The sequence below is a fragment of the Eleutherodactylus coqui genome, chromosome 1, assembly GCF_035609145.1.
Source record: "Eleutherodactylus coqui strain aEleCoq1 chromosome 1, aEleCoq1.hap1, whole genome shotgun sequence".
NCBI classification, from domain to species: domain Eukaryota; kingdom Metazoa; phylum Chordata; class Amphibia; order Anura; family Eleutherodactylidae; genus Eleutherodactylus; species Eleutherodactylus coqui.
Window position 1 is genome coordinate 365392382 of NC_089837.1, and position 15565 is coordinate 365407946.

Here is a 15565-nt window from a genome sequence, read left to right on the forward strand (position 1 = left end):
TGATACTTATCACCTATCTTGTGGATAAGTGATAAGTTTTGATTTTGGGAAAGACACTTTAACTGCCAATGATATGTATTATGCCACAGTGTCCCTAATGATACTGAAAACAAAGATCTGGTACCGTGTTAACCAGTAGAGCAAAATGTGATTGTTCCCAGCAAGAGAAACCACGTATATGATACCTTTTAATGGCTAACAAAAATACATGATGTAATAATAGCGAGCTTGCGAACCAACGCAGGGTTCTTCTTCAGGCTTATGGATTGGATCTGAAGAGGCATGGATATTTATACACACTTATAACATACATACTTATGACAAGGCACAGATATGGATGTGATTGGTTCACACTTAAAAGGAATTCTGCAACAGCAAACAAACTTTTTTTTGTCTAGGCACTGATAGCGGAGTGAAAGTTTTATGGTCCCTAAAATACTGTTGGGGGGGGGGGGGTCAGCAGGCTTGAAATGCTGCAAGAGGTATACTGACATTTTTAACTAAACACTGATAAGGGAGTGAAAGTTTATGGTTCCTGAATTACTGTTGATGGGGGTCTTATCTGTATAATAAATGTCTCACACTTCCCATTCACGCATAAATCCAGGGGAATAATTTAACCCCGTAATCAGAGTGTCAAAGGTTGTTATCAATTTATATTCCCAAATTCTTCTGTGGTTTTGTGACTTGAAACCACCCTTCAATATCAAAACTCTCATATCTCCTATGTTATGTCCATGGTTAGAGAAGTGCTGGGTCACAGGCAATTCTCTTTTTCTGTGTTTAATCGTGTGGCGATGAGATCTCATCCTCGCTTTCAGTTTCTGTCCTGTTTCTCCAACATAAAGACCCCCAACAGGACATTTACTGCACAGGATCAGGTACACAACATTGGACGAGGAACATGTGAATGTCCCTGGGATCTTATAGTCCTGTTGTGTGTTGGGGATCCGTATCCTGTCTGCAGTCAGTACATGTGAGCAGGTCTTGCAGCTCCTTGCATTACAGGGATAAGTTCCTTTTTGTGTGTCAGAGGGTAATGCACTCCTGATTATAAAGTTCCTCAAGTTAGGAGGTTGCCTGTAACACAGAAGCGGAGGGTCCGGGAATATGGTTTTCAGACGGTCATCCTTGTGTAGGGTATGGTGGAGTTTCTTTGCGGTTTTCCTTAGTACCTCTAGTTGCGGATTGTAGGTCACTACTAGAGGCACATGATTGTTTCTTTCCTTCTCCTTGTATTGGAGTAGTTGATTCCTGGTTATCCCGGTGGCTCTGGTGATTTGGTCATCAATTGAGGTGGGATGATAGCCCTGATTTATAAATGTCCTTTTAAGATGGTACAAATTTTCCTCTCTGTCTGTTGGGTTGGAGCAGATCCGGTTGTATCTAATGGCCTGACTGTAGACAATGGACTTTTTGATGTGTTTAGGATGGAAACTGTCCCATGTGAGGTATGTAGACCGATCAATCGGTTTTCGGTACAGGGATGTCTGTATTGAGTTGTTTAAAATCTTTATGGTGGTGTCCAAAAAGTTGATTTCGGTATACAAGTAGCTTAATGTCAGGTTTATGGCGGGGTGGAATGCATTGAATCTTTCATGGAATTTTATTAATTCTTGTTTGGTGTGGGTCCAGGTTATTATGATGTCATAAATGTAGCCGAAGTAGGCCAATGGTTTGCTGGGGCAGGAGGCCAGAAAGTCACTCTCCAGTTTTGCCATAAAAAGTTTGGCATATTGCGGTGCCATTTTACTGCCCATGGCAGTCCCCGTGAGTTGCAGGAATATCTCTTTGCCAAAGGAGAAATAATTGTGTGTGGGTACCCTCACTGATGGAATCTCAGGATGGGTGGAAGGCATCCTCAAACCACTGGTGAGAAACACATACCTTACATACTTCGTGTAAAACCACCCTTAAAAGCATATATCAAATCATTTTAAAGAAACATTATGTAATGTGTTCAACTTCTCCATAATAATAAAATGAGAATAAAATATAATTTCCTATACTTGGAATATTACATTCTACAATCGTATAAAGTTGGCAATCAGTTGGCCTCAAAATGTTCTTTTGAATTTCGTATTAAAAAGACCAGCATTAGGAAAAAAATGAGAATTTTTAAAATAATCTATGCAGAGGGGAGTGATGAGAGTAATAGAACGCTACATTTTAATTGCACCACCCATGAACAAATGATATTATTTCACTTGGGATTCATTAGCTTCCTCTCAGCTTTTGAAACAAGTATTTTGTATCTTTAGTATAGGAGTCTGAGTAACTGGCATTTAACTCCAAAAATAAATTTTTTAGACATTTTGTATCTCCCAGGAAATAAAATGAATTTATCAAACGAGCTCTGACAAAACCATGCCAAGGGGAGGCAGACCAGCATTGATAACAGAATTAGCCTAAATGAATGTCTAATTTACAGCTAACGATTCTAAGCTAATTTTATTGAATTCTTGAACTTCTCCCACAGTTTGCAGGCCCTGCTGAGAAAATCGAACATGCATAATATATGAGCTGACAAATGAACAAGTAAACTACTTTATTTAAGTCTTTCTATTTGTCATATGTACTGGAGCAATAATGGCATTCTGTCCAGTGCTTTAATAATGTATATTGAGTAGATCTTTTAGTACGGCAAACTAGCTCTTTATCATTGTTTTCACACAGCATATCTTTCTAAATTAGGAACTGCAGAATATTGTAAAAACAGTGTTAATTGTGCAATTATTAAATACAAAGGAGGTATAAAATCAGGAGCCTGAGTGATGGAACTTTGAGTCAATTTATAATTATGTATACTTTTCCAAAAAGTTACTAGCATCACATTAAAAGGGTTGTTTTCTCCTCCATATATTAGTTCATTGCTGTTTTAGTTATGATTGGCTATTAGGTAGCATGCATCATCCATTATCTGGATGTAACATTCCCTCAATAGTAATCTTTATGTATGCAAATGCTCCCAGTATACAGTAGTAACATATGAAAATAGTAAAAAGCCACAAAACTATTAAGGTAAACCATTAATGGTAAGATAAAGTCCGTTTGTACAAGCACCGAGTCACGATTGACGTCATGTCACATCGTGACATTTTCTTGGTAGACTGTTTTTGTGGGGTGGTTTGCTATTGCCTTACCCAGTCATCTTTACCCCCCAAGGAATACTCATTTTACTGATCTCGGAAGGATGGAAGGCTGCCTTGACCCAAGCGAGGATTGAACCTGCAACCTTCAGGTTATGAGCGAGAGCTTAGGACTGTATTTCTGCTGTCTTTACATTCTGTGCCACATTAGGCTCATGGAACCATTAATACTACAGTATTAATCCAGGGGGAGGAAATGCTATCATGAGGGTATGTGAAACTTGAACTGACAGTGTATAGACATGAAACATACTATACATTAATAGCTAAGAGCAGTGGGCATAATGAAGAAAGTAAAACATTTGGTTATAGGGTTGCCCACCTAAATTCAGAAGTGAGTAACAACAACCCAATGGCAGTATTTCCTGCATGTATTGCAACATCAATGCCCTTATATTAACTGTCTCAAAAGTGGTAGTCATGTATATATATGGATTTGAATTTAGTGTCACTTAAAGGGGTTGTCCAGGACTTTTTGGACTTTTCCTATTGATGACCTATCCTCATATTAGGTCATTAATAGTTGAGCAGTGGGGCTGACCACACATAATGTTTAAGCTGTAAATGTTAATCGAATGCTATTTTCATGTATGTTACCCTGAACATGTTATAGATGATTGCATCTAAATATAACGGAGCATGAACATTTACATATACTCCACATCTGATAAAACAGCAAATAAAGCCAACAGAGGTATGATGCTACAATGCTTTGATTTGTTGATCGTTCAGATGTAACTCATCTAACCAGAAGCATTTCTAATGACTCCATGGACTTGCTAGAAGCTTCAGGGCAGCTAAATGGTGGAAGCTGTGTGCTACTGTGTTCTGCAGTTTATTTGCTGCTCTCCAGATTTGCCTAAGGCTAAATGATTCAGAGAGATCGCTATCCAATCTGTAGGGAGCCAGCGGATCAGCAAAACAGCCTGCAAATGCTGCTTCTCCCATATATTATATCAGTATAATTCATCATTTTCTTTCAACTCTCTTACAAAATCCTCATATTCCTTCATAGAGTCAGCCCAAGTCTAAAAGTCTCAGTGCAATGCCAATGATCTTTTCAGAAATTGAAATGTAAAGCCAAGTATTGATCTCTTTATATCTTAACTAGTGCATTAATCCTACTGATAAGGCATAACACTTTATTTACAATTACTATCTTTTTTCCAAATCTTTTTTTTCCATTAATCACAACATATACTTTGTTTGTACAGCCCATTGTTATGCTATAAAAATATAAAACCACCTCTTTTAATCGTGTTTCTTCTTCAGGAGTGTTCCTGGGACAGTACCACCATTATCTACCATCATTCTCATTTCTTGTGGTTACCAATATGCCATCACCTAATCACTTACTATATATACAAGTAAATGATTCTATGCTGCTCCTGCTCCACCTTTACAGGGCCCTCCATAGCATTTTATTTACATCCCCAGTGTGATGATCTGGGGACCATGGCACCAATGGAGCGGGGACAGCATGGATTTGAAGCGGCATCTGTTGTTTCGTCTTTTATTTTTAAACCTGTTGGACAATGTTTTTAGAGGTTGGAAAATCCCTATAAATATATATTCAGTGAAATAATGTAACTTTAGGTATTTTTAAAGTCCAGAAAAGGGTACAGCTAAATTTTCAAATATCTTATCCAGTAATACAAAAATTCTAAACACGCAACCAAAAAAATAAAAGGCAGTTAAGTAAAAGGGCAGAGTGGATGGACCGTGGAGTCCTTTTCTTCACTCACTTTTGTATATTTCTGTGTTTTTACATTCATGTTTATTTACCTGTGAACAAGCTCTAGGCATATAGTAATGTCCAACTGGCAGTCGGGGGACACATATAGCCCATTGCTATGGCCTGGATTTAGGGGAAAGGTAAACAGATGGCGAGTAGCTATGGTCAGGCAGATAAATTCCTACACAGTGGGTGCTCCTACCTTCTACAGAGAATAGAGTTGTTATTCCCATTATGAGGCAGAATAGAAGTGTAAATAGTGGACCCGTGCTTCAAGAAGGAGATAGTATCAATCAAGAGACAGTAAAAGCAGTATGATCAATTAACCCTTTCCAATCCAATTTGTATCCTGGTTTTCCTAGGGAGCTTACTCTTTTTCTGTCGTTATACAATGGCGCAATATGCTGGCTAAAGCCAGTACTGCATGAGGTGACACGTTGGACAGGCTCCGACAGCAGAGAGGCTGGCAATATACAGTAAGAGAACCCCGACGAATGTCTTCCAACATCGGAGCTGTACAGCTTTAAATCATAATGTCTTCAGAGGTCAGACAGTGGATTGGAAAGGGTTAAACGATGGACTCACCTGGTATGGAGCCTGTCAGATGACAGGACTCCACACCTATGGTCCAGGTAGAGCTCAAATTCCTCTTGGATGATCCTGATGGATGGAATATATCAGGAGAGCAGCAGAGGAAAGGAATCCGTGGACAAACAGCCTTGGTCGAAAACAGTGTGCATATGGTCACCTCAGTGAACACAAAAAAGAAATCCTTGCGCTACTTATAGTCAGGAGAAATAAATAGGTGGAACTTACTTCACTGGGAGGGTTTGGACAACATCCAACTCCCCCCCAAAATCCAGGTCAGCAGAACATAAAAGCAGGCATATAAAAGGATGAATTTTTCCTCCAGATTGAATTTGTGACAATTATAGACAATAGGCAATGCATTTTTGGGTACTCTAGACCCCTTTTTCAAGCATTATGAGTCAGAAGAAAGAGAAAAAGGCAGAATGCCTAAAAGTTGTGGGACTCAAGGACGGGACAAGAATTGGGCAGAAGAAACAGCATCTAAAATGATCTGCCGATGATTGGGTGCTGCCGGTCTAGAATGCTGGCTGACCACAGGTCATATCAGCATAATATATCAGATGAAAGGTGAAAAAGAACTAAAGCTCTGGCACGACCTGTTGGTATAAGCCAACTGTAGAATGAAATAAAGTAGATGGATCGGTTCCATGATAAGGACACTGTGATATGCAAAAAACAACAACAGATTTTGGTAAGAGAACATAGGAAAGCTTAAGAGAATTAAAATATGGCTTTCATGTAGCTTTATATGTGCAGTTCTAGTCGATGCACAATGATGTGAAAGGCCCATTCGAGACCCCCATGATGTGAGATTGACAATCCCTGTTATAGACTGTACTTTAGGCTTCAAGGCACTTTACACTTTATTTTTACTGCTACCAATGTAACTATAAAAGCAAGTTATAATGCATACAGCTGACCAGAATCGTTGTCATTGTAATATTGTCTTTCATCTCCATAGAAATTGTATAAACATGACCATGGAACTTATACATTAAAACAGACCCTTGTGTCCCTAGCAACCTATACATCACTGTTCTAGAAAAGCACTCTTCAGAATTCTTTTCATTTGATGAATAGCCCTCCGGTTGTTTCTATTATGGAACCTCTTTCTTCACCAACCCCACAATAAAATGTTACATTCATGTGGTTTCCTATATGTTACTTTATTGCTAGTGTTTCTATAATTCTATAGCCCCATGCAGGCTAATCTTCATATTTTAGAATGAGTTTAGTTTTCATGTTTGTTGCCTTTTCCTTCACTTTTATGCTAGTAATTTTCATACTCTCCCTGTACAACATCTTAAGTTTCTTCATGTTTGTCCCATTTGTCTTGTCATTGTTTTATACATGAGTTCTCTGCAGTCGCCTCAACGTTTCTACGGCTCCCAGCCAATTCTACAGGCCTTCATTATTTATGTTTGTGGGCTCTAAACAAGACAGAAATGTAATTGTAAAATTTTGGATTTAATTACCGCAAACATAATAACTAGTGTACAGTAGGCTGCTTATTGTTTAATTTTTTCCATTTACAGCTCAAAATTGTTTTGATCTTTTAGATGGGAACTTGAGGTTACGCTGTCATTTTCTAAAGGGTTCAGGCATCCATTTTTCACATTAGGTTTCTAACATTGCAGAATTAGAATTTTTCTTCTTATTAAAACCACACAGCATATGGAAAATGTGCTTAATTCTGCACAATTGCTTCTCTGCGTCACAATATATCTACCCATGCAGAACTATAACTTGTAAGCTTGTAATCATCTTCATTATATTATTTCTTTGTTTATTTTATGACATTCATACAACCCAGAGCCACTGTTCACCCTCAAAGGACATAGAAGAAAGTTATATTAGGATACTATACATTTAGACAATTCGAAGATCTTTGGAATATGTCTACTACAGTAAGTGCTCTTCTGGCACAACCCAAACTCCCTCATCCGCTGCTACTCAGCCAACTTGGTTGCACAGTTTTCTATCAGTTTGATAATACAGATATGGGCATCCGAGAGATCACTATATCTCATGGCATGCATAGAGACAAGGCAATTCCAGCTAGTACTTTTCTCACATCCTGACTTCTTTACTAGAGAGAATTGTGGGCAGCAATTTCTGTTATAGTGATTTATAAGCTTATCCAGTAATTGTCTACAGGGTAGTTAATTTGTACAAACAAGCTGCAATTGGGCAGGGGACAGATAAGAAACTTACAATATGACCCATAACAGGTGTTTCAGTATCATTTTGCAAGGAAAATGCATTTCAAATCCCTGCAATTCCCCTTCTTGGAGTTACAAGCAATTTCAACTGAACCTATAATCAGTATAAATCCTATCCAAAATCTATTTCAGCTACAGGAGTGTCAAGTAAGAAAAGTGCCAATCATTTTGTTCTGGCCTTTACTCCCAACAAAGGAAATAACCTACGATAATGGCCCAGAAAGATATACAGAGCATTGAGCTACTGTTCTGCACACACTGTGATGTCTAATTCTGAAGATTGAATCAAAACGCCAATATCCTAAGAGTATTTCTCTTTTTTTTTGGTTTCTTTTTTTTTCTCTATTTATCAGCAGGGATTTCACACAAAAACATCCATTGTTTTGTGGAGCTGTTCGCGTAGTCGGTTCTCTCCATTCATGACATGGAGAAGACAGGGCTATATTAGAGAAGATTAGAATCTTATTGATCATTGCTTAGTGGTGGAAAACAGTAAAGCCAACTGTGCTCGATGTTTTGTTCTACGGCTCATCACATGCTAACAGCATGGCCACAAATTTAGGTCAGCCGGTGCCCTAGGTCCGGTAGATATCAATATGATATAATGTCATGGGAGACAAAGGAATGTACACGGCAGTCATCAAAGATGTATTTGTCTGTATTCTTCTGCTGTATGTCAGAGTTAGGGAAACAGGGCGGAATGGCAGCAGCTTCTTTTTGTCTGCCAGCTTCAAAATAAAGGTATTAGCCATAACATTTAAAGTTCTGAAAATCTAAATGCTAGGGCTTACATTATAAATGATGTCAGCGCTGTACTCAAAGAAAGGCCAGAGGTTCCTGGAACAGTGAATACCACTCTATGTCATCACATACACAGATCAAGCACATGCGCTCATGAGAACACATTATTTAGGGAATATTTAACTAAAACCTGAGAGTTTTGGCTAGAGCAGGAATTCATAACCTTTTCGGGTTCAAGGGCTACATTGTGAGATTAAACCAATCCCGAGGGCTGCAGTAAAATTTAAAGAGAAACTGCACTTTAATTTTTACAAGATGCTTCACTAGCCCATTCTGTAGATTTTTTTCATAGAAATCCCTTCTTCAGCTATGCAGCTGGAAGGAAACGTTGATGAGAAATACGTTGTCAACTAATGGACTTTATAGCTGAACACAGAGCTCCTGTCAGCAAGTTTATATAGAACAGTATTAGAGATGAGTGAACGTGCTCGTTTAGAACAATTACTCGATCGAGCATCGCTTTTTTCGAGTAACTGCCTACTCGGGCAAGAAGAGATTCGGGGGGCACCAGGGGGTGGCGGGGTGGAGCGGGGGGTTAGCAGGGGGGAACAGGGGGGAGCTCTCTCCCCCCCCCCCCCCACTCCTCACCGCTCACCCCTGGCGCCCCCCGAATCTTTTCACCCGATTAGGCAGTTACTCGAAAAAAGCGATGCTCAATTGAGTAATTGCTCTAAACGAGCACGTTCGCTCATCTCTAAACAGTATATTAATAAAATGTCTGCATTTAGTTGTATTCAATTTATATATACATTTCCCCCATAGTGTCCTATGGCTTGTGTTATACTGCTCCTGCTACTTTTCCCCGGCACTACAAAGAGGAGAAGCCATCCTGTGTTACAGACAGCTTCTCTTCTTAACAGCCTGCTTGTTCTCTGCCAGGCCCCATGCACTGTTATACCAGCATGGCCAATAGGTACGCAGGTACCTACACTTCAGACACCCGGAGCTACACCTGCAGCCTGGTTCTCTCCCTTAAGCTTCCTTACTGGCCATGCTGGTATAGCAACCTAAATACTCACCATAGCCATCCAGAATGTTATGCTCCAGCAATTACTGAAAAGAGGTTTTTCCTCGAAATGCGTTTGTTCTGCTGGTTATACTCCTCAAAGAATAAAATCTTCTTATCTTTCCATCATCACCTCTTTTCTAGTCATTTTTCTTTCACTCCCACTGTGTACTTCTTCCCCTGTCTTGTACAGGTACACGTCTGGCCAGTAGGACCTACTACGTACTCTTGTACCACTATTCATCAGCGAACTTTATACATCCACCCACGGAGTAGCTGCACCACCTTTCTTTCACCCATGCATGCATGTGACCCACTCTTCATTGTAGTTTCACTAGTCCTATAAGCTGCACTTAAGATAGCCACACAAATAAATAACCACCTCTCCGCCTCATCCACTCTGTTGTGGAGTGCCACTCAGGGGGCAAGAGACTTCCATTCTGTCAATATATGGGGGTCTCAGAGATGGCAATACAGAGCTCCATTAGTACTTACCAGTCCCTGCACTTGTGCTGCGTGCCACCAAACACAGTAATGCGGGACCATATTAGATTAAAACAAAATTTAAAGATACGTTTTTTAAACATATTTGTTCACTATTATATTTATTAAAAATGGAGTTCACTGTGCAGAAGAAAGTGAAGTTTAATCTACGTATCCAAATAGGGAATATCTTTTTTTACATTATATGAAAAAGTGAAAAAACCTCCTACCCGATGTGTGTCAATCTGGGTTTGCACTTTGGGGACATCCCCACCAATGGGCTCCTGCTGCTTTAGTTCCTCGTTCTTCAGCTGCAGCCATGCAAGAAGCTCCTGCAGAGAGATATGTAACCGCTTCCAGTGCTCCGTGCTGGCTTCTAGATGAGACCTACAAGACATGATGCATCACATTATTGTCAGGGGGAGAAAGATCATGGCAGATGTACAGCTCATTTCATACTGATACCAGTCACTTTCAGATGAGGAATTATAATTAATGTATGAGCTGCTCTTCAATGAGAATTTATTGCTGAGAAACAGAGGCAAACTCACAAGCAGCGTTACCACAATGTGCAGACACAGTTCAATGGCTGAGACTATTATGAAACCAACTATTATGATCAAATTGGTCACTAATAAAGATGAGCGAGCATACTCGCTAAGGGCAATTACTCGATCGAGCATTGCCCTTAGCGAGTACCTGCCTGCTCGGAAGAAAAGATTTGGCTGCCGGCGGGCGGGGAGCTGCGGGGGAGAGCGGGGAGGAACGGAGGGGAGATCTCTCTCTCCCTCTCTCCCCCCCGCTCACCCCTGCTCACCGGCGCAACTCACCTATCACCTGCGCCGGCAGCCGAACCTTTTCTTCTGAGCAGGGAGATACTCGCTAAGGACAATGCTCGCTCGAGCAATTGTCCTTAGTGAGTATGCTCGATCATCTCTAGTCACTAACAATATTTTTCTGGAGATTGGGAAATAAAAATACTATGTTTATAGCTAATAGGGACTTGAACATGTGATCCTATGATCTCTCAGATGATATACAATACTTTTAGATCGTAGTGCCTTATTTCTGTTCTTTTACTCTTGACAGCCATCGCAGGCCTGGAGGTCACTATTAGGCTTCCAGCTGCCACAACAATCCACCAAGCTCTTTCCCTCTGTTAATCCCTGAGATACCCCAGTTAGCATCTGAAGAGTTAAACAGCCACATTACTCTTCTTGCAAGGTGCCAGCTGTAAAAATACTTCTGTTGCTTGCACATGATGGAGCAGGAACAGTTCCTGAGCCTTTGCCATAATAGTATGGGGACCTGAGCTAAATGTAAGCCATGATGTACTATTATAGCACAGAGCAGTAAAGGGTTAATATTGAAATTAATTGGATTTTTTGACAGATTAATCATGATATGTTTTTAATAGAAATGTCTAACGATGACCTAATGAATGACTCTTGAAGAGGCTTGTGCATGAAGACTGAAGAGCAGCTAACCTATTTGTACTATTAGGGCTCGTTCACACAAGCGTGCTTTGCACGCTCTAATAGCTTTGCTAAAAAAATCGCATAACGCTCGTGAGAAAATAGCGTGAACGGGTAATTTCCAGCTGTTAAGTCTCCAGCTTAATTAGCAGTGAAATTGCCCGTTCACATGATCCGAGGTGAATGGTGCGGGTAATCCAGCTCCCATAGGAGTCAATATAAAGCTTACACCAAAGATAGGTCAAGTCCTACCTTTTCTCGTGTCACGGACCTTAGATGCAAGCTTTGCAGTCGCATGTTCTATCTTTGTTAGTTGCGAGTATTTTGCGCACCTAAAATTCCTTTATGTGAATGTTTAGATAGGAAACCATTGGTTCTAATAGACGTGATCTTTTTCATGCGCCTAATCTGCGCTAAAAGCACGCTTGTGTGTACGAGGCCTTACACTGCTGTCCATATTTCCAAGTCCAAAGCACATTATTATACCAGTAAAGTATTAAGAAATATACCTCTACTTCTGTTTGCGATCTATCTTCATTCTGCCTACATCTGCCAGCGCCCAGAAGGAACCTGCATTTGAAGTTACTCCTAACACTCTTTTACGATATCGGAAGATGCAGGGCCCATGGCGAGTTAGGTAGAAACATGCTCTACATTCCTCATTCCAAGGATGGTCTGCACAGGAGGCTGACTGTGAATTTGTTGCCCAAGGGTCTACATGCGGTACACCTAGAAGAGTCTTTCCTTATAGACAGCATCCAACTCCGATGACAGTATTTCTGCCCACGATGAAAGAACAATACAGCAGTCTGTGCTGCATTCTCTGTAGCTGCTCCAAGTAAAATGCATCTATCCCCATGAAAATGCTACAGCTACATGAGACATCAGAAGCAAATAATACAGGAAAAACATCCCCAAATGCCAGTTTCACACAAGCAAATTACAACTGCATTTATGTGTCCGTTATATTTGATGTGTCCGTAATAAAAAGTGTCCTGGCCCACCGCGGGTCTACCCTGTTTCCCTGAAAATAAGGCATACCCTGAAAATAAGACATAGCATGATTTTCCAGAATGTAGTGAGCCAAACTTAATAGTCACACTTCTTTAGATGAAATATACCATATGATAACAATGTTGAAATAGGTGATAAATATTCTTTCGACTTTGATTGCCTGGCAACTGTATCAATTTAACCCATGACTTCCCACTATGAAGATGACAGTGTAGCATTAATCTACTGGGCGGTTTATGAGAATCATAAGGCATGACCTCATGCCTACACTTATGTATTGTTAAATACGATGCAAATCTATTTAAATGTTCATTAAATGGTGTTCTACCTCATATGACACTGCAGATGAGTAACTTGGAAGCTCCTTGGCTCCAATGCAAAATCTGTACCAGTGCTTCCCATGTGCTATTTATAAAGCTGTTGTCTTCTTATGTAGCAGACGGCCTTTGGACTCCTATAGCTTTATTTACACTTATGTGATCGTAGTCCTGCGTATTAAAATGGTTTGATACACTATGGGGGTTCTGGCATAAAAAGTCACAAAAGTTTATGTAAGCCACACTTGCAAAAAAATCTTGTAACTTTTTGACAGGTATGCTGCTTTACTCCACTGTGCTGCAAAAGGGTCATGGCTTGTCAGCAAGGGGCATGGCAGTCTCATCCTGACACATTTATGGATAATTTATGCCCCAAACTGGCGTAAGTGATACCAGAAATTAACACTACTTCCTAGCTGGTGTAAATTTCTGTGTTGGTGCATAGAGGAACCAAGATGTGCCTAATATATGAAGAGGCAATGAATCAGTCGGGACACTACTTTTCCCCAGTTCAGTAAAACAAGCTGAACTTCAACAAGCAGGTTGGCGGAACCGGAGAGAATTGACTGGATCCCACCCCTGTACCAAGCCCTCTGCTGTAAATGCTGCAGCAGTACATGGTCTGACTCTACTCTGACTCTCATATATGTATATATATATATATTTATAAACACATATTATATATATATATATATATATATATATACATGCACACAGTATTTTTGCTCTATAAGACGCACCAAAGTTTTAGAGGAGGAAAAAAAGGAAAAAATAATTTCAATTCCCCAGACAGTGAGGGGGGCAGTAAGGGGGGTATTACAGGAGGAATAAAGAGCAGTAGTATCGCCTGGGAATGAAGTATATATTAATAGGTCAACCTGCCATTCACAATCCAGGGACAGCTGAGTGTAAATGTAATGGTGGTCTTACTACTTGTCACCCAGCTTTCCAGGAGCCCTGAATGCCGTGTTTGACTAGTGATAGCAATGTATGTGGTATACATGCATGCATAACTCTGCAGTAGGAATTTATTGCTGAGTAATAATGTAATGATGATTTCATTAGTTGTCACCCAACTTTTCAGGATCCTGCACAAATGTATACTCCATACAGGCAGCTCTTTCTCCCCCTCCCCGCTATGTAGCCAGCAAATGTGAGAGCCGTCTATATACCTACAGCTGATTGATGAAGCAGAGGAGGGAAGCTGCAGTTCCCTCTCGCTAATCAGCTGTTTGTATGGGCACTGCTATGGAGCTGACTTGTAATCTATATCACACTGTCAGCTCAATAGCAGCTGCCACCCGCCCATACAACAGCTGATCACTGAGCTCCCTGCTGCTCCACTCACTAGCAATCAGATGTTGTAGGGCCGCTCTGCTTTTTTGCTGAGCCGGGTTTTGTATGCGAATGGCTGGCAGCTCTGCGAGGAGGATTTGCTACCCTTTTCAGCTGTCGGCTGCGTCCAATTTTAGAACATTCACTCTATAGGATGCACTATATATATATTAATACATATATACTGTATATATATATATATATATATATATATATACACTGTGTATACACACACACAGGTGTTATTGCAATCTCTGACATATTGTATATGTTACACACAGATTCATGTTACACACACACAAATTAAGCATACATGTCACGCACACACACACTATGCATACATGTTATACACACACACACATTACTCATAGATGTTATGCACACATATACATATATGTTACAAACACACACATTACACATGCATGTTATACAATATACACACACATTAAGGATGTGTGTTAGGGCTTCGACAGATGAATGTATGCGCAAATACACCCACCACAACGGAGCGCATTTGCGCATGAACCTTCCATAGACTTCCATGCCAGCTTTCTGCATAACACGCAGAAAAATAGGGCATGTCCTATCTTGTTTTGCGTGCAATTCCTGCGAGCGAGATACACACTCTTGAGATCGGACCCATTGAAATCAATGGGTTCGCTTCATCACGTTTTGCAGGCAAGTGTTTCACGCGCACAAAAACGTGTGCAAACACATTCATCAGTTTAAGCCTTTACATACAAATGTTAAGCATACAAGTTACACACATACATTATATATACATGTTACACAAACACATAACTTGCACAAACACATAATGCATACATATTACACTCACATTACAAATATACGAGTATGTTACACACACATTACACATACATGCTACATACACAGTTAACATACCTTATGCACACGTCACACACACATACATGGCAGGTACAGCGCAGGGTCTTTGTCAAGGGCAGTAAAGGGCAGTGATGGGTGACTCGGTACCCCTCTCCATCATTCTACCTTGCAGTGCTAGATTGTTGGGGAGGCAGCAGGAGCTCAGAGAAGCTAGAATTTACAAGCATGGAGCTGGCAATTGCTATACAGAAGACCTGAGGCATTTATCCAGAGCAGAAGAAGCTGCTATTGTTCTAATCTGCACAGTCAGCAAGAGTAGTAAGTGGGGGTGGGCCTTCTTATGGACCTAGGAATCCTGAAATGATGGTCTGCCCTATGTAGTTTTCAAATGTATCTCGATTCTCAGCTTGCAGATACAGTTGAAAGAGGTGCTGCTGTCATGGGGCTCAGTGCAAATGCACTGCACCCGACCTGCATCCACTGTACCTATATTTACAGGAAGACATCTAGACTGACCTAAGATATATAGGTTACCCACAACATGGGAGAAGACATTGAAATAAATAAGTTTACCCTTATTTCCAAGATTAT

The 15565-nt window shown here is 40.3% G+C and overlaps 1 protein-coding gene across 1 annotated transcript in view; it reads right to left on the reverse strand.

Moving 5' to 3' along the window:
• The window catches only part of DMD (dystrophin), a 2524637-nt gene that overhangs the window by 526833 nt on the left and 1982239 nt on the right, over positions 1–15565 (reverse strand). The window contains exon 57 of the mRNA XM_066577956.1: positions 10218–10374. Coding sequence (XP_066434053.1) covers positions 10218–10374 — 157 coding nt within the window. The remainder of the gene's footprint in view (positions 1–10217; positions 10375–15565) is intronic.